Below are 20,146 nucleotides of genomic sequence, written 5' to 3'. Positions count from 1 at the left end.
CCCTGGAGGGCTTTGGAGTCTGTACCGGATGTCTGCACGCCAAAGAACTGTAGCAGGCTTAGGAGAAGGCTCTTTGCAGCAATATCCTGGAGCTGCGGGCAGTGTTCTGGGCTCTCAAATCATTCCTTGCGTCCCTGAAGCGCAAGGTGGTGAGGATCTTCCCGGACAACACCACTACATCAGGAAACGGGGGCACCCGATCCCCAGCACTCGGCAAAGAGATGCAGGCCTTGTCAAACTGGGCCGTCGAACAAGAGATGTTCCTCATCCCCTTTCATCTGGCGGGAGTCAAGAACACCATCGCCGACTCCCTACGCAGGGAGTTGCGCTCCTACCACGAGTGGGAATTTCGGCAGGACCAAGTGGACCACATCTTCATCAAGTGGGGCAGGCCCCAGATTGATCTATTTGTGACAGCGGCAAACTCCAAATGCTGGAGGTTTTGCCAGCAGATTCCGCCAACCGGGCAGCATGGGGACGCGTACTCCTTTCTGTGGGACGGCCTATTTCTCTACACGTTCCCTCCATTGCCTTTTCCTGCTACAAGTTATCAATCAACTCAAAGAGTGCCGATGCAGGGTAATACTCATCTGCCCGGCATGGCTGAGGCAGATTTGGTATCCGGACCTTCTCAGCTTTTCAGCGTCTCCTCCGGTACAGCTGCCAGTGGTCGCGGATCTACTCGCCAGAGGAGGAGACTCAATCCTGCATCACGACCCAGGATCACTGAACCCGAGGGCTTGGCTCCTGCAGCCCTAGAGTTTGGTGGATACGAGTTGCCAGCGGACTACAGGGATGTCCTTGCCAAGGCCAGAGCGTCTTTGACTCTTCTACGGTCACAAGTGGAAGCGCTACGCTACGTGGTGCCGGTCACAGACTATCACCCCTCTGACGGTCACAGATTCTTCATTACTTGTTGTCCTTGGCCAAGGCGGGACTGGCGCACGCCTCCTTTCAAGGTGCATCTTGCGGCTATCTCCCGCTTCACCAGGTCTCGATGAAGGTCTTCTTTTTGATCCCACTGTCTCGTCAAAGAATTCCTCAGGTGACTGTTTCGATCTTTTCTGCCGGTGAAGGCTCCTGCCACGTTGAGAGAACTCAACGTAGTGCTGACGAGGCTCATGGCGGCTCCCTTCGAGCCTCTGCATCTGGCCCCTCTCAAGTTCCTCTCATGGAAGACTGCTTTCCTTGTGGCCATCAGCTCTGCCAGGAGTGTAGGTGAGATTCAGGCCCTATCCTGCAAACAACCTTATCAGACTTTCCACGAGTAGAGGGTGGTTCTGCAGATGTACCCCTCGTTTATGCCAAAGGTTCCGTTGGAATTCCTCAACAAACCTTTAGTATTACCAGTGTTTTTTTCTAAAAACCTTAGTCACCCGCTGAAAGGGCCTTGCACTCGCTGGACGTTGCTTTTGTCCTGAAGTTCTATGTGGCACCCACGAAGAGTTTTCGAACGACATCTCAACTGTTCATGAACTTTGGTCTTGTGACCAAGGGAAGGCCTTGTGCAAGACTTCCATCTCAAGGTTGTTCTCCGGCTGCATCCGGCAATGTCATTGGTTGGCAAACCGACCGCTACGCGGCTGTCCGAGCCCCCTCCACCAGAGCGATTGCTGCAACTACCACGTTCCTGTCTGGTGTGCCCCTGCTGGACATCTGCAAGGCTGCTACGTGGAGGTCCACGCACACCTTAACTAAGTTCTACAGCGTCGACAGGGATTCCAGTGAGGAGTCAAGAGTCGGCCAAGCAGTGGTGTGCAACCTGTTGGCTTGAGGTGAACCTGTTCCAGAGGTAAGGGTGTTTACTTCTGTTGAGCCTTGCCACCTCCCTTGGTTGTGTAATGTTGTACTGCTACGTATTTATTCATGGGCATGTGAATCCATGCCAGGCCCCATGCTGGAGAAGGAGCAAGTTACTTAACTGTAACTATTGTTCTCCAGCATGGGTCTGGCATGGATTTGCATGCAAACCCTCACTTCTGCTCCTCTGCGGCTCTTCTTGGTCATACTGCCAATGTATGTGCTTTCCAAATCTAAAGATGGCTGCCAGAGGAGGGGTTCGGGTATAGGACTGTCATTGGCTGGGGGCAGTTGTTAAAGACTCCAATCAAGTATTCCCACTAGGTCAGTGCCTTGCCTGGGATTGTTCAAGGGAAGCCCTTATTGATATATTTTTGATACGTTATACTCTGGATGATGAACCCTTGTATCACGCCCCTCTCTGAGAATCCCCCTGACCCCACTGAGCCAAGAAGTAGGTTTGTTTTGCAAATTAAAAAGGTTTATTTGAAAAATAAAGCAATAACTATATATCACACTTTTATAATAAATTAATATTTGATATCCCACTTAGACATATGACAGTGAGTGATCAACAATGGATGATGTGATACTAGCACATTGGTTTAATTACTTAGGAGTAGTATAGAGGATAAGGTAGCTGAGAATGCTTTATATGTTACAAGGAAATGCAAGGTGGAAAAGAAGCAACACAGGAATAAACTTGATGATTTCAGCAAAAGGTAATATAATCACTTTTTCCCTTTTGGCAATTCACCCCCCTCTATGCAATGTAAGGAGGTGGAAGTAACAGTCTTCAGGAATACAATCACAGTTCAACACAAATTCAGTTCCCCCCTAGCAAGCTTAGAGAAACAGGGATGATTTTAAACACAGGCAAAGTACTTTAAAGGTGGTATGCAAAGAAGGGAAAAATATGCTAAAATGATTTTTATTCCCTCTAGAGGTTCAGGGTGAGTGATAGCTACTTTAAATAAGTTCAGGATCACTTTAGCAATGCTTTATGAATGATTGTCAGGTTGCAACTGAATTTCAGCAAAGGAAAGCAAGGACAAATATTTGTACACATGGCTGAAATTAAGCAAAATGTCAAATCGTGGCAATTTAGTTGCGTGCATCGAGCGCAATTACGGAGGAAGTATAAGGAGTAGAAAGACGGTTTTAGGCCCGTTGGAAAGCTTAGAATCTTAGCTTTAATTTAGTTCCTACGACAAACGGTTCCGGAGATACGGACGATTTTGTGAAGGTAGTTTTTCAGAAATGAAATTTTAAAGTTTCAAAATGACAGATGACAGTTTTGCAGCTTTGAATCAAAAGAAGGGACACTATTTCTATGATGCAGTTATCAATAGGTTAAAATAGTTTGAATTAGTTTATATTAAACTAAGAGATTGGGTTTTGCACAGTTCTGGCTGAGTACTCGCACTAACTATATTTTGGACAGGAATGCGACTTCGTCACGGATCGGGTCAGGATTGGCTGCGGTTCTCTCGCCACTGACTGGTTCTCTGGTTCTGCTCACAGCGATCGGGGTCAGCTCTCAGCACTGCACAGCGATCTGGTCTGGGTCTGGTCTCTATGGATAATTCTGCCTTCTTGGTCTGCTACCAGTTCTGGCAAAAGTTCTTGGCAAAGAATTCAAACAGCTTGCCAGGCTGTGAATAGTTTGGTTAGGTTTTGAGGCCTGCTGAAGAGAACTCGGCTTGTGGGTTAGTCCTTTGCTTTGAGTTCTGGAGTCAGAGTTCTAAGTTCTGGTCTCTGTCTTGCTGGAGTCAGTCCGGATCGCTGGATGTGAAGTAGTCTGTCAGCGTGCTCCGCAAGGAAATGGAAATGGAAATTGAATGTCCCTACCTGTCCTGCACAGTCTCCTTTTATGTGTTTAGAAAGTGGGTGGGCCGGCTCATTTTGCATGCCCAACCCTCTCAACTTATCATTGGCCAGTTCCTCCTCTCTCCCTTGATTGGGGGAACTGGGTTGTGAGTCAGAGTGATGAGGTAGGTTTATGGTCAGAGGATCCTCCCCTTGTCGAATTGCACACAAATCTATTTCTGATCCAAATACATATTTATCTATGTACCATTTTTCTAATATTATATGTCCAGTTAACATATTTTCTGTAGCACCAAACCATCCGGTCCCGGTCTTTGTAAGATGTCGTGTCCACTTATGACAGAATTCTCCCCTTTTCATCCAGATAACCTCCTAAACCTTTCCAGATTTTACACAAATGTGCACCAGGGATATGGGTTTCAGATGATAGTGTCAGATTTTTAACATGCATACATTTGGAGTAACAACCTTTTTTCCGCTACTATCCCCAAGAACATACCAGAGTCCTAACGCCTCTTAAAATGTGCACAGAAAAATCACAAGAATGATATTTATATAATTTTTACAAGTCTGCACTATGAATTATACATCTCTTTAAAATTATGCTCTGGCCCCAAAGTGGTGTGGTTTTCCAAGGCACATGGTGGAATTTCTGGTTTATCCACTTCGCCCAAGCTCAGCTTGCTCACAGATGCAGTGCCCCTCCCTGTTTCCTTCCAAGAGGAACCCATTTACGACCCCCCCTAATTTAACATTTGCCTGGGCCAAGGACAGTGCTTTGTTTAGTTTTCTGCAGTCCCCAGGTGCTCCTCCCCTGATTCAATCAGGGAGGTGTCATCTCCTTTTGGTGGGGGCAGCAGAATGCAGCCAGGCCTGGGAAGAGTGGCTGAACAAGTTTCAACTCCTGTCAGGGGTAGTTGCCGGGCAGAATTCACTCTCTTCAAGCCTGGCTTCAGCTAAATGTCACTTTGGTTCCCAGTTTTCTACATTCAAACCAAACTTGCAATTTTTACACATGCAGCTTGAACTCTGATTCTAAGTTCAAAACTGACATTTAACAGTTGAAAACTATGTGACACTCAACAGTAGGTCACTTATTTATTTCAAACTTTTAGATTTTAATGTCTTTCAGTCCAATTTCACTTGAGCTGCTGACATCCACAGCTCAGCCAGTTTTGTTATAAACATTGTTTTGGGCTCTTTCTCTTTCCAGATTTAGTATGCACACAAGAATACATTCTGCCAAATGTCTGCTGGTGTTCAGTGAGATTTTTGAATATCTTGCAATGTTTAAAATAGGCATTTTTAGCTTGCATTTCAGAGAAACAGAGGTGATTTCAAAGCGCTTTTTGAGCCAACAGGCCCTGCTGTTTTTCATTGGGCACCACCTTTTACCCATGGCGCTTCCGGTCCCTCACGCTCACACTGGTGGGTGGCAGGTCAGCAACCATTTTGTTGTGCGCAAAGACTGCGCAGTTCTCCAGGATTCTGGCGCAAATGTGGGCTTTTCCGCCCTCTTGGATTTCCTAAGCCCACAGCACCAAATGTTGCAGCATAATAGTCCAAACGTGGGTCATGACACCCAACACAGTATGACCCAGAGTACAGTGGTTGGTTTATAGGAGAAATACAGTTTGAAAGTGAAACTGTTTATTCTTTTACTGAGGATTCCCGGCATGGCAGGGAATATTCATGAGCATGTGAATCAATGTCAGACCCATGCTGGAGAACAGTAGTTGCAGGTAAGTAACTTGTTCCTTATCTCAATTCATAATCCATTGCAAGGACAGGTTGCAAAGATGCTTCTCTTCCTGGTGGAGTGCAGGATTGGCATGGGGTATCTGTCGGATCATGCCCTATGCATTATGTGGAACAGAATGGGGATTTCACGGGAGCTGAAGTTCCCCAGGCCCAGGAAATCTCCTTTTTCAGGCGCCAACTAATTTCTTCTATGATCTAGGCTCCCTCTCCTAGTAGTAGCTTCAGAGAGGCCGCCGTGTTGTAACAGGAACGAAGTAAGAGAGCAGCACTTGGGAGAAGTGGAACCTAAGTCAGCCGGATCACAGGGGGCGGGGGGGTGGGTCCTGGGGATAAGAATAAAGGACATGTCTCTGGAATTTCGTTGCATTGGGGGCTGTGGGGGGGGGGGGTGGTAGTGTCGATTGGGCCTCACTGTGTGGAAAGAAGGGCTTAGCACTAGAGCCAGACCCTCCCGTTAAGTTAGTATACAACTCGCAGTCTGCATACTAACATGCAGAGCACCCACCGGTTGAGACTGCCCTTATGCAGTTCTTACCCTGTCTAAGGGTGACTTGACAGGATCAAATATACTGGAATGTTTAATTAGATAGTGCCTGGTATACAGATTGTGCAGTTAATGGCCATGGCAATCATCTTCATTGAGGAAGGACTACGCGTGCCAAAATCAGATATGACCCTTTTTGAATGGTACCCCAAAATAGTAGTCTTCCACGTTTAAGTCTGAACCATGAAAGTTGCCTATCAATTTTGAATGCTTAATTTCCCAAATGATTGGGTGGCCACCATAAGTTGAAATTAATGCAACCATGTGCTTTGGAGCGTAGAGAGATCCTTACTGACACCACTTTTGTATATAACAGAGCACCTACATCGTTAACTTGCCAAGAGCACAGAAGATTGTGCTTACCCAAAGAAGAAATGTGGGGATGCTCTGCTGGCCTTGCACTTGGCAACCAGTTTTCCTTATGGCAAAGCTCTACAGGGTATCTTGGTTCTACTGAGCAGAGGAAATCAAGGAATATAGCAAGTTCCTACTTTTTGACCAGGACAGTACAGCCAAGTTGCAAGCCCTCAAGGATCCTCCCCTTCCAGTAAAGCTGTGCCTCAGAGTCTCTGCACAAATGTAAGACAATGGTGAAAGCACCAGAAATGGAGAGTATTGTTCACCGATTAAGCCCAAGGCATGTATTTGCAACTTGAGACAAAGATATTTTCCTTCTCCTACTTTAACTGCCTCCCGGGCAGTGTCTGCATCTCTCAGTACCATAGCTAAATCTTCAACAAACTAGAGAACTGAACCATACATCACATTAGCAGCTCTGTAAGATCTTCAGCATTACAGCATGCTTCACAGCAGTCCATCTTGCTTGAAGATCATGCTCTTCATTAGAGGACTTGATGCTAGATAGGCAGAACACTTATCAGATCTTTCATGGACCCAACAATTGCCTGCCAGCAGATGGAAATTCACAAATACCAGAATAGCAAGGTTTCAAACAGAAACATAGCCATGTGATCTTGAAGTAAATACCCAGCTTTGGCTTCGTACTCTTCCTGTAACATTAAGCTGGTCTTTAATATTGCATGCTCCACTTGTCATTGTGGACCGCCCAACATCTGAACCAGCATCTTGCTCAGTCAGGCAGAAGCTGGTGAGCGCAAGTGGGTCATGTTCTTTCCCATGAGAGACTAAATCCTGGTTGTGCCTATACAAGTTCTAAGGTACCCTCTTGATAGGAACTTTATACCCAAGGTTCCCACTTGGCTTTTGACTGTCGGTTGACATCAAGTAGAGAAGTCGTAAGGATGGTTATTACCTCTTAGCCAACTACGTGACCTATAATCTGCATGAACACTATTTTGATAGGATCAACTTAAGTAATACGTTTTGTTCTGTTCTAACTTGCGTCTCCTCCAATCAGTTGATAATAATTGCTAAATGAGATTGCGTTAGGCAGAATCCAGTGCAGTTCCCTTAGGGAGCACTACACCAGTTTAGGACTACAGGTGAGAGCAATAAATCCCCTTTGGTATCAGTCTGTACCACAAAGATTTAGTTGGTAGCTGTGGCTGAGAGTCAGACTTATCTCAAGAGGGAGATGAGCAGTATTCAGGGTTTACACACTAGGCCTACTGTACTATGGTACAAGGAAACACTGACCAAAGCTTTGTAGTTAAAAAGTAGATATATATTTATTTTATACTATACACTTCTAAGAAAGTACATGTATCACAAGTATCAAGCAAGTTAAATTAAGTCAAATAGAAAAATATACACACTCCCTGTATACATTGTAGACCAAGTGAACCAGACTGAAAACTGAGCAAAACGGCACAGTGACTTCTAACCACAAGGGATCCTCTACAATTTCTCACAAGGGAGGAAAAACACAAGTTATCTAGAAATAGGTTCTTATACACCCTAGCAACACTTCCCATCAGTTGTGAACCAGTTTAGCAAGACAGTGCATCAGTATAGCTAATACTTCAAATGAAAACTGAGCAAAATGGCAGTGGGGAAGAAAGGGTAATTATAAGAAAGGGTTGCACCACACAGTTCGAATTGGGAATCAATCTCGAGAAGGTAGGTCTAACAAATGTGACCAGAGTCAGTAGGCCTGTGCCAGAGTTAGTGGTACAGGGCAAGTTCCCAGGAGCAAAATGTTCTTGTAGCCGCAGTCAAGTCTTTAGTTAACAATGTTGAAAAGGTGGATGCAGAAAGTGAACAGACAATGTTAAGAGAAGCGGGCGGCCAACCCAACAGGTAGGTAAAGGATTTAAAACACCTTTAGCACTACCGGGAAGAAAGGGCGGCCTGGTGGAACAGTGTACCTTGAAGAAGTGGCTCCTGCGGTGACGGTTGTTCCTGGTAGTTCCTGCAGTTTGGGGGATCCACCAGAGGAAGAGAGGCTCTCGTCGTGGAGGAAGATTCGAGATACTGCACTACTCGGGGAAGAAACCAATCGCAGTGCTGCCAAACGAAGTTTAATAGGTACGCTCCTTTTTAATTGCGGTCCGGGTCGATAGCTGCGTGGCTATACGGTCTCCAAGTGCGGGGCACTGGCGATTTGACCAAAGCAGGTTCGGGAAGGCGATGTGCAAACTGTTTGGCCCCACCAGCTCAAGGGAAGAAGGCTCTTGCAGGTGAAGATCTCCTCTCGTCGTGTGGAGAAAAGTGGTGAGGCGCTGCAGCATGGCTTCACCGGTGGTGGTAGTCGTTGCAGGTGTCTTTGGTTTCTCCCCTCTTCGGTTCCGTAGTTCCAGTGGCACGTCTTGCTCTTCCAGTCCTCAGGACAGCCTAGCTGTCACTCACACAGTGGTGTGGTCATCTTAGCGGGAGACCCACCGGCCTATCAGGATAGAGTGTGACATGAGTTGCTGTCCAGGATCCTACTCCCCCTCCCACACAAAGGACCCACCCCAGACTCAGTGGCGCCGAAAGGAGGGCTTCTTGGCAGATGCCCGCCAAAAGGACGAACAAAGTATCCCTGACCTGGGTTAGGATTGTAGAGAAAGTCACGAAAAATAGGTTATAGGAAAGTTCTGGCAGATGAAACCTACCGGAGCAAAGTTAATATTAAAATGCACCAGTGGTATGTTAGAGGCTGTCAGAAAAAGTGGTAGCCTCGAACAATGGGAAAATCCTATAAGAGAAATATTTGCGGTCGAATATTTTTGGAAGTAACCGCTGCCACTAGCCAGAAACTGTTTAGAGAGGTACTGTAGGGTACACTCTCGAAAATGAACAAAGGGGAAAAACTATTAGCCCTTCCAGTACCTCCATAGTAAGATAGGTTGTACTGGTTTAGTTCATAAAAATTGACTAGTAAAGTCAATGGGGACTTTACATGCCGTGGGAGACAGTAGTCGGTCCCAGGGTATGGAGTCTGTATGGGGGTCGCTACGACACCCATGGGTCACTGCACTGAGGGTGCTGTGTAACACATGTGCATAAAGATGGTTCCTATGGGGTTGAGAAAATCCCATAAGCATTAAACCCAAAAATAGCCTAGGACACACATAGCAAAAATGCCTAAGAGTGGGAAAAAGAGTCTCACTCTTAGCAGGTAAAAAACAAACCCTTCAAACCCTTCAAATCCAGCAAAGCTGTTGGGGTACTCTTAGGTAAGGGAAATTAGCCATTGAATGCGAATTCACCCTAACAGTGGGCCAACTAAAACGTAAGGATTGTCTATCTAGATTTACGAAGGGAACCAGACATACAGAGCACAGGGCTGGAATATGTATCCTGCCATCTGGTGTGATATTGTCTCTAAATTGATTTGTATGTGGAACTAAATAATTAAGTCAATTTAATGTTGCTTTTTACGCATTGCAATTTTAATTTAGTATGTATAAATGTCTTTTATTTTAGATAATCTTAAGCTGCTCACGAAAAAGGTTACAGAAACACCACTTCACAAACAGGTCTCTAACAGACTACTTCATAAACAAATCAAGGGCCGGTGAGTAATTTGTTTTATGAATACATTGTTCCTAAATGTCTGGCTAGGTGTTTGTCCTGTTTAGGTAAATCAAACTAACTTGAATGTCTCACAGGTCCTGTGTTATATCCTTTTCACATTTCTCAATGTCCACCATGCTTGATACAAGTACCACTGATACAGCTTCCTACTTTTTTAATGTTGTGCTGCTTGTATAGTGTCCCGGTCACCAACATCCTCTTTTCAAAATACAAATCCTATTAATCAGTTTTTCTAAAAGTATAAAATAAGGTGAACACTGCAATCAGCCTCTCTTCTTTACCAATTATGGGGAAAATGCCCATACAGCCGCAAGAAATTTTCACTGCAGTGCTCACCTTAATGTAGTAATGCTACACCATTGACTTAAATGGTGTGCAAGGTTGCTCTGCTCTAGTAGCCTTTAAGGACTGACTGGTGCCCGTAAAAAGTAAGTTAAGGCAGGACATGAGGTTTAAAGACACTCCCAGACATCAGGTAAGGGTCATCAAATAGTCGGTAGATAAGTTTCCCAACCCAGAGCGGCATTGTGAGACTGCCTGCCTGTAATGTCATTGGCTCTCTCCCCGGGGATTACTCTGACTTGGAAACTATCCAAAAATAGTTAAAACTAGTTGCTTACCTGAAACTGTTGATGAACACTTGTCCAGGCAATAGGGTTGGACTTCTTAATGTGGTTTGAATGGTATAAGTGTGCCTTTTTTAGAAGTATTACTTACTAACCTTTTTTCTCCCCCAAATCGCCTTTGCAATAGTAGAACTTGTTTATTACTGTTTGGAGACCAAATCACGGTAGGCTTCCTTTTTGGACACCAATGTTGTGCAATGCATCTATATTTTTAAATATTTTACTTTTTCTGTATTGCTTTCCTTAATTAGTCATGCGTTTGAAATACATATTTTTGATAATTACTTGTGTAGCCATCCCATAGTTTAATGTGTGTGGCCTGTACTTTTTACGGATGTCCTCCACTTTAGTCTAGCATTAGTGCTCAGTAACGTAGCCAGTGAGCAGTTGTGTCTAACTTGATGGGAAGTCCATTAAAATGCGTCTCAGAACCCCAAACCATTGCTCTCCGAAGACGCATGCATCATTGCGGGGCTGTACATAAAATCCATACCAATTAAAATGCCTCAGTTCGCATTTGTGCTTAGAATGTCACCAATTTCGCATTGGGTGGTGTAGGAGCAGCCAACACATTGCCTCTAAAACCCGCTGCCTCTTCCGATCAAACCAGTGCTGTCAAACTTTTCACTGGTCCTCTTCCAAATAAACAAAACCTTACTGCACTTCTCTCAACGGATTCCTGGTGTGGCTGTCATTTGCAAATGAAATCGCTCCAATTTCACCAAAATGAAGCCAGAAACATGCTGCCCTTGAAATTTGTAGCTAAATGTCCCAACTTGTTTAAGTACAACACATTGAATACTGTGAGGTTGGTAATGTGTATGCATCTGGTTTGTCAAGCTTCTTAAGCATCCAAAATAACATACTGTACCTCTTCCAAAGGTTTGCAGTAGGTTTTAGGTGTTATTTCTTAAGTCTGTTGCTTGCCATAGCGACAGTCCTATATTAACCCTTCCTGACCTAATGACCGTTGCGTCCAGCTAAAAAGGGGTTTAGGAGGATCCTCTGGGGCACTAAAGAATCCATTACCTAGATTTTACCTTTAACATAGAATTATTATTCTAAGAACCTCGTATCTGTCCTCATTCTCTTACAAAAGATGGTCCTAAACAGAAAAAGGAACTAAAGATCAAAACCTTGGTTGAAACTAAAACTTTTGAAAACAGCCATTAATTATGATTAATGGTTAAAGAAAGATGGGCATGAATTTGTATGAGATGTATTTGGTAATCCCAGCAGAGAGCTAGAAAATATATTCAGAAAGACCAATCGTGTATCACCTGTTGTGGGAATTCACTCTTATTCTAAGCTTCTCTTTGTTCTACCCATTAATTTGTTGAGGGGCTTGATTAGAAATTTGACGGGATCAAAACAGGCAGAAGCCATGCAGTGAAATGTTGTGGGCCATGCTGTTGACTCCTCCATTCAAGAAGTGTTTAAGCTTGTGTCATGTACGTTTGTCCTGGAAGGGTAGTTTAGTGCATTCTATGTTATTTAAAATTATAACATGAAATATTAAACACCGACTTGTATTATAATATAAACTATTAACTGCCACCCATTCTCAGTACAAAAACCATACATTGAATGGTCTGTCTTGCTTAAATGTTTTAAAGCAATTCTGTTTTTTGACAGAATGAGCCCCGCAAACCTCCCCATTTTGTTACTTATTGTGTGATATTTCTCATCTGCAAGAATGGAGACAGTCAACATTGTACTACTGCAGGTTTCTATTAGTAACAAAAATACGCTTTTATTCTTGTTCTGAAGGCATGCACACATCATTTTCTTTTCACTTCAATACAGCTAAAGATGTACCCTGTTTACCATATTATGCTACTACAACTATTATACTATTATGTCATACGACGAGATGATTTTTATCAACCAAAAATGTTTTCTTTTGTTGCTTTTATTCTCTCTGATCTGTGCCCTTATTAGAAAATATCTCAATTGCTTTTCATGCCCTACTCAGTTTGGAAGAACATGAACATGGTATCCATGCTCCTTGATCTATTAGCTATTTATCGCAATTCAGAAGAGAAGCACAACGTTGTCTTTTCCCGCCCTATTGATCACACTTATATAATAAGTGTGCCAAACGTGCCCTTTTACTGTGGTGTTTATATGTATACATATACACACGCTCTTGCGGGAGCAAAAGCAAATGTCTGACGAGAGTGCTCGCCTGTGCGAGATGATAAATGAGATCATTCAGAAGCACAAGGGGAGACGATGGGCTTTTCAGATGTATGTAAATGGCTGAAGAGGGTGTTCATATTCCACTGCAAGCCCCTTTTCTACTACTTTTTCTTGTAATTGCAATTTCTACTCACTGACTATTACATGAATGTGGGGTGGGGGTGTACTTGAACATAATAGGGAGAAAAATAAGTGCACAGTAGTTCACTCTCTATATACCATAATTTTAAATCTCTAATTTAAAAGTTAGTCTTCCATCAACATTGCTTGCATTGTTTTAATTCATAAAATGTTGCTTTATTCTCAAATTAAGACTTGATGTGTTCATGCAGAGCTTTTCTATTATTGCACCTTTTTTGATAGCAGTCTTTTTCTTTTGGGACCGATGTCTCAGGTATCCAGATAAAGAAAACTGAAGGCTGAACATTTGTTTTCCTATGCATGAGAATGATTACCTCCCTGTATTTAGTTCATGCATGTCCAGTACCTCCTTTAAGGTGCAATCTCTAATTCAGGCGTGCAGTCATTTGTAGATGGACCTCCTTATATAATAAGTTGTCATGGTAGTGTGCGGATGGGCCTTTAATCACCTTAGCCCAACGCAGGCCCACCACTTAAGAAGCAAGTGCATGTTTGTAAGTAAAGCAATTTTATTGTACAATCTGCCAGGCGGGGCTAGATGATTCTATAGAGTCAAAATAACCCGAGTCTCCCTGAACCACACATACATTTTTGAAACAGTTAAAACACTCGCATATGTTATTACAAACCACATGATTGGTAAAAACCTATACAAAAGAGATCCAATCTTCAATTCTCACGTTCTCATTGGGCACAATTATCTTAACTCCCATCTTCAGCTCATGTGTACAACAGACCCCTTTCTGGGATGTGTCCGTGGTATGTCATGACATCACAGTTACAGATCCACATATAAATATAATTCATTGGAAGTCCCAGTGGGCCTGAGACGACCTAACCCCCGGACGCAATTGGACATGGTTTGCAAAAATACTTCAATAAATGTGGAGGGTAAGAATAAACATGTTCCCTTTTGAGCTGGCGATAACCATCTCACCCACCCCGACTTGCTGGTGTCTCTGCACACTCTAATCTAAACAACTACCAATTCAACACGCATGGCCTACGGTCACATCCTGAGAAAACAATCAAAACCCATGAAGTATCGATGAACTCTGGCCTCAGGCATGCCTTCACCCCAGATTTATTGCTGGTCAAAAGCAAATGTCCAGATTCCCCTGAACAATAAACAACAAGCTCCCATGCACTTAGAAGATTACTTCTCCAGCATGGGGTCGGTCATGGATTTGTCAGGCTGTGAATCCTCGGTAAAAAGAAAAGGTTTCACTTTCACTTACTGTATTTCTCCTCTAAACCAATTGCTGTCCTCTGGGTCTTACAGCCCCCATCCAATGACAGCTCTCCCTAAGCCCCTCCAATGGCAGCCATCTTCAGTTTTTTACTGCACGCTTCAGTGTTGGGAGTCCTCGAGTTAGCTCTGCAAGGTACTTCTACGTTTTTTCGTGTTTTCTGGTGGAAAAGGTTCTAAAGAGCCTGTGTGCTCTTCTCTCCATCTGCCGACCGTTGTCGGTGAATTTCAGCGCCCCTCAAAGGGGTAAAGATCGAAGTTTCCAGGAGGCCATCAGGCCTACTTTGCGCTCTCCGACCATGACGGAGGAGGAAGGCGGAAGATTCCTCTTCAGAACCTGCACCAAGTGCAGGCTACGAAACGTGTTTGTGGATGACAAATACCTGCGACGCCTCGGTCTTCATCCAGACCACAAGAAAGAGTGCAAAATCTGCCTCGGCTTCTCCAAGAAGATGCCGAAGGATAGTAGACCGGCTGCGTAGCTGAACGCCAAGGCCTCTGACCCGTGCTCCGAGCAGGGTCATGCCTCACCCAGGACCGGCCGGTCAGAGGAGCAGGCTTCTAAGTTTTTTGAGGGCGCCTCATCCATGGGGGCCAAAGACTAGGCCAAGCACCATAGGTCCGGTTCCATCGGGGTCGCCGCACAAGAGTCCTGTGATGGACAGGGCGCAATCAACATCACCATTTTCCTCCAACGCCAGCCAGCGGTCGAGCTCCTCCTCGAAAAGGAAATCGTCCAATCTGGCTAAGCTCTGGGAGAAGCCAAGGACGGAGGAGAAGACGGCCCAACTGCCCAAGAAAGTCCAGTTGGCCCAGGCGAGGTATTTAGTGACGATAGAGCTGGTGGTGGCGGCTTTCAAGAAGGCTAAAGGGGCTTAACCCATAAAGGTAACACCCACAACGCAGACCTTTTCACTCCCTCAGAGGTGGGAAATCGCAGCAGTGACTTTGGCGAAGTCTGCTGGCATGCTGGAGAAGAGAATGCCGTCCCTGAGCCCGGCTCCGACCCCTCAAGGGTGGCAGGGGGGGGCAATGACACCCTGGACTAACCCAAGTTTTTGTCACCGGCCATGGAAGTTTCGCCCACGGATGACGAGAGAGTCGTTAAACACCATCCACGTGGATGTGGAGGACGACAGCCCAGGGCCTTGTTGTTCTGATCACTTCAGCTCAGCCGAGGGATGTAGATCTGGACATCTTTTCCACACTCTGGTGTCGGACATCCAGAAGAGGATGCCAAAGGGGCCTGTTAAGTTTCCTCAGGCCCCAACCAACTGACTAAGAGGAAGCGCCAGCCGACTCCTCCATTTCAACCTCCACATCCTCGTCGGCCCTCTATGCCCCAGCAGGCCCAGACACGGTACAGGCACGGATACGGCCACGACGATGGACAACGATATTGTTGTAGTGAGCAGCAGATCCCTGCAGCCTAGAGCATCCCCACTGGACGAGGTGTGGTTGTTCCATTCCATGATAGCCAGAGCCTTCGAGCTGTTTCTGCTTGTACCAGAAGACACCCGGAAGGAGGGTTTCCTGTACCAGATGCACTAGGCCAAAGGGAAGGCAATTATGGTGGTGCCCCTCCTGGACAACTTGTGGGAGGCAGACCTGGCCCTCTTGAAGAACCCTTCCACGGCTCCAGCCAAGCGGGATTGCCTGGAGAAGCACCGGGTACTGGAATCCGTTACCCTAGGGCCCAAGGTCACAACCATCGCTGGATTTGGTGGTTGCGGCAGCCGCGATGAGTCCTCAAACCCGTCCTCTTCTTCAGTCCCGCACAGCAAAGGTAAGACGATGGACGCCATGGGGAGGAAAGTGATTTACACACTGTGGCGTCCACCACCAAGGCGGTCAACGCCCTGGCGATCGTAGCCAGGTACGACAGGGAGCTGTGGTACAAGCTCGGTTCGATTTTGGAGTTCCACCCGGACAACAAGAGGATGGAGGCAATTGCTCTCTTCCAGGAGTGATAGGTAGTGTCGGATCATGCCATCACAGTGGCACTGGACGTTGCCGACACAGGGTTTCAGCAGATGGGGAATGGTGTCTGCCTTCTTTGCCAAGGCTGGTTCAAGGCCACGAATTTCTGCCAGGAGGTCCAAACGAAGATGCTGGACATGCCTTTCGACTGAGATAACCTTTTTGGAAAGGTCGTTGACTAGTTCCTACAGGCCATCAAGGCGGATACGGAGAGGGCCCGTTCCCTGGGCACCCTCCAGCCGCACCGCTCTTCCTTTCGCTCCTCCAGAGGACAGTCTGGCAGGGTTCGAAAGGTTTCTCCTCATAGCGTCAGCCTACCAGATCCACGACCTAGGAAGCCCACATAGGTTGTTCCCAGGCCTACGGTGGAGGAGTACAGCATCACCGTCGCCAGCAAGGCAGGGCACCGGAACAAGCCTGAACCGGCCAAGACGTTGGGCCCCCACCCATGCACCCCGGTGGGAGGCCGGCTGGTGAGATTCGTCAGCGAGTGGTAAAAGATCACTGACAGATGAGTGCTGGATGCTCTTGCCCAAATGCATACCCTGGAATTTCAGCACAAGTGTCAGCGGATCCCTCCGTTGGCCTGTCAGGATCAGCACATCCCTCAGCTGTTGGTACGGCCCATGCTACAAAAGGGGGTGACAGAGCTGGTACTGCAGCGACTCCGGGGCTCTTTGTTTGGTAAGAATTGGTGCAGTCACACTGTGTGAGACTACACAACACTGATCTGCTTGTTATTAGGTAACCCACCTTTTGGTATAGGTCTGTACTCAAAGTTGATAGTGTGACTGAGCACCTAGGCCTTTCTCAGGAGGGTTAAATGTGAGCTGTATCAATGAAATATAAGTAACACATACAGGTAGTTATAAATGGGTATTTATTTAACATCAATTTTTAAATAAGCATTCTTTAAAAAGGCAATTCATGTAACAAAGTAAATGTACTTTACAAATACTTTCCAGACTCAAGTTGGTGGATAATCTTTGGATATTCTTCTTACACACTTGCTACACCCTGAGGTGACTTCAATCACAAGGACAGTAATGGCATTTATATATCACACTAGTTAGATTTAGCAGATTCTGAAGTTGGAGAAAGAAAAGGTTTAGGAAAGGAAAAAGGCTGAATAGGTTGTCAGTATATGTGAGGACACTTAAATCTTCCAATGCAATCCAGACAAGCCTTTCCCAGCAATACAGGCCTAAAACAAGTTGCCACCTGTGAGGGGCAAACAATATCAAGGTCAATGGGCTAGAAGAGTCTGCAGGGAACCAGGACAGCCAAAGGCAATTAGAGCACAGTCTATGGAGCTGAGGCACTTCTTAGAATCAAAATCTTGCACAAAGTTTCAGAGTTTGTTAAAAAATCACTTGTAGGGTCACAAGCTGTTAAGCCTGTGGAAAGGCGAGTTAGAATCAACTTTAAAGGTAAGCAGCTGCAATTCCCAAGTGAGAAAAGCATGTGCTAAAAGACAATGAGGTAAGTACCCCAAGTCTAAACAGTACCTCTGGTTTGACGAAGCGTGGTCCAGCTGAATTCTGTCATGTTACAGTGGTACAGACCCAGTGTTCCTGAGCCTCAGTCGGGGGGACGTCTGGGGGGCACCTTTTGACGGTAGTTGGGAGGTCGTCGGCAGCTACGGCTCTTTTCAGTTCAGCGGCACTTTGCTGTTTCAGAGCTTACTAAACAGCACTGTCGCGGGTATCGGTTGGGCTTCCTTCACTCCTTGGGTCCTGCACTCTGTTGAGGGGACTTGGGCTCTGGTCGCCCCGCTTCTGGAGAGTCCTTGAACTTCCAGCCGGATTTCAGAGGTTGCACTAGACTACGGATTTCTCGACCCCTGACACTCGGTTCTTGCAGCAGCGAAGAAGTACAGCCATTCAGGGAAGATGGTCCAGTGGAGTTAGTCTCAGGGTTAATTAGTCCCACTAACCCAAGGGAAGAAGTCGTCCCTTCCGAAGCCTCTGTCAAATTGAGTTTCAGCACAGTAGCAGGGCTTCACTGGGCAATTCAAAGGTCCAGGAGGGTATTTCTCCCAGTGGTCGACTTTGCCTCTAGTCCAAAAACACTTGGCTTTTTAAGCAGGTTTCCCCGATTCATGCAAAGCCTAGACTGTTAATCACAAAGCAGGGTTGCATTCAGGCATTCCTAGAGAAAGGACAGGGGAGTTTTGCGAACCTCCCTCACATCCTGCCTTTCCAGACACACTGGAGCCAGAAGTGGGCTTCAGGACTGAATCATGCCAAAGACAAAACAAACAAAGGGCTCACACCTGGCTCAACACACACAGTAAAACCCAAGAAAAACCTCACAAACAGAAAATGGCGAACAAATGACTGGCGCCATTTTGTCGAAATGGTCACCCATGGGTGCTGTACTGCAGCTGAGGATTCAGCCTGCGGTAGAAAAGCACAATGGTAGGAAAATTAAACCACTGCCACCGCCATTTAAACTAGTGAGGGTAACATAAAAACTGTTACATGAGAATGAAGAATAAGGCGCTAGGAGGTGTAACCCCCAGCACTCCACATACAATGGCGTGTGCTGGACCGACAAAGATAAAAGGCCAGTAAAATCAATTTCACTTTACTATTTTGAATAGTAGTTCACACAAGAAACATTATTTAAACCTTATGAGAATTTTAAAGGATTTCTCTGACTGTGTGTCACCTGTTAGGCAGAATCCTGTGCAGTTTGCTTGGGGAACACTGCAAAAAGTTTAAGACTATAAGAGTAAGCAGTAAACCCAATTGGTAGCTGTCTGCACCACCCAGATTTACCTGGTAGCTGTGGCTGAGCAGTCAGACCTATCTCAAGATGAGTAGGGCAGTATACAGAGCATACACAATAAGGCCAAAAACACAGCAGAGCAAACAAACACTGACCAGAGCTTGGTATCAAAAGTATATAATTTATTTAAAACACACTTTAGGAGATACAGTAAGCACTCTAAATCAAAGCAAGTTCAAACACAGTCAGATAAAGTATGCACACCTCCCTTAATAATCATTAGACAAGTATAGGTTAGAACACCACTCGTTGTAAAAACAGATGCGAGCGCTTAACTTAGATGGCACACCAATAATTAAGTTAGAGGGAGAGAAAAAGACAGGTCATGAAAATAAACAGTTCCCAACACTTTTCTAAGATCACAGCAAGTTAGTGAAGGCAGAGTCTAGTGTAGAGCTAAAGTTCATAGGCCAGGGCCACTTTAAATGGAGCAAGCGAAATGTGCCCAAGATCACAGTTTAAAAATGCACTCAAGTCTTTGCGAAAATGTTCAAAAGAGGTTGGTTTGGTGCGAAAGAAAGTTAGAAGTTCTGGGGGCCAAACCAGTTGGAAAGCCAAGGATTTAAGGGTCACCTTTAGCGATCCGAAGAAAGGGAAGCCAGGCGGAACACAGTACCTTTAAAAGTGAGAAAGCTCCAGCGGCGGCAGTTGATCCTGGCAGCGGGTGCAGTTTGTGGTTTCGACCAGGGGAAGAGAAGATCTCGTCGAGGAGGAAACTTGGAGTCGATGCACTGCCCAGGTATGAAACCAGCCGTGGAGTTCGTTCGGTTAAAAGGTGTGCTCCTTTTATTCGCTGTCCCAGTGGACTGAAGCTTGGCTATCCGGCCGCCGGGGTGCTTGGCACTGGCGATTCGACCAAGGGGCGTCCTCGAAGGCGAATGTCGAACTGGTTGTCCCCACCCGCTCAGAGGGAGGAGACTCTTGCAGCTGAACATCTTCTCTTGTCGTCGGGAAAGTGGTGAGGTCGTTGCAGCAGGGCTCCAGCGGTTGTGTCGTCGTTGCAGATGGCTCAGCTTCTCCCCTCTTCGGATTTCTTAGGTCCTGTGGCGACTTCTGAAGTTCCAGTCCCAAAAGCCCTGCTTTTATGCAGAAAAACCCCCATTCAACAACCTGTCACTCATACATGCTAAGTGGTGACTGGGGCAATCAAGACAGAGTGCGACGCAGTCCAGGCTGCCAATTCCCCCACCCATACATCCTGTGAATCCCAGAGAGAGTGGCACCAGTTGGAGGGCTTCTGTGGAGAGCCCGCCAAAAAGTGGAAGAAAGGGCCCGACC

The 20,146-nt window shown here is 45.8% G+C and overlaps 1 protein-coding gene across 4 annotated transcripts in view; it reads left to right on the top strand.

Moving 5' to 3' along the window:
• Positions 1–20,146, top strand: part of TICRR (TOPBP1 interacting checkpoint and replication regulator) — a 1,117,313-nt gene that overhangs the window by 764,174 nt on the left and 332,993 nt on the right. For all 4 annotated transcript variants that reach the window (XM_069624305.1, XM_069624303.1, XM_069624304.1 and 1 more), the window contains exon 16: positions 9,767–9,857. In XM_069624305.1, the coding sequence (XP_069480406.1) occupies positions 9,767–9,857 (91 nt within the window). The remainder of the gene's footprint in view (positions 1–9,766; positions 9,858–20,146) is intronic.

Source organism: Ambystoma mexicanum, chromosome 11, assembly GCF_040938575.1.
Source record: "Ambystoma mexicanum isolate Mex_15411 chromosome 11, UKY_AmexF1_1, whole genome shotgun sequence".
In the NCBI taxonomy this organism is placed as follows: domain Eukaryota; kingdom Metazoa; phylum Chordata; class Amphibia; order Caudata; family Ambystomatidae; genus Ambystoma; species Ambystoma mexicanum.
Note: the sequence above shows the minus strand (reverse complement) of the source record. Positions and strands in the feature narration are given on the sequence as shown.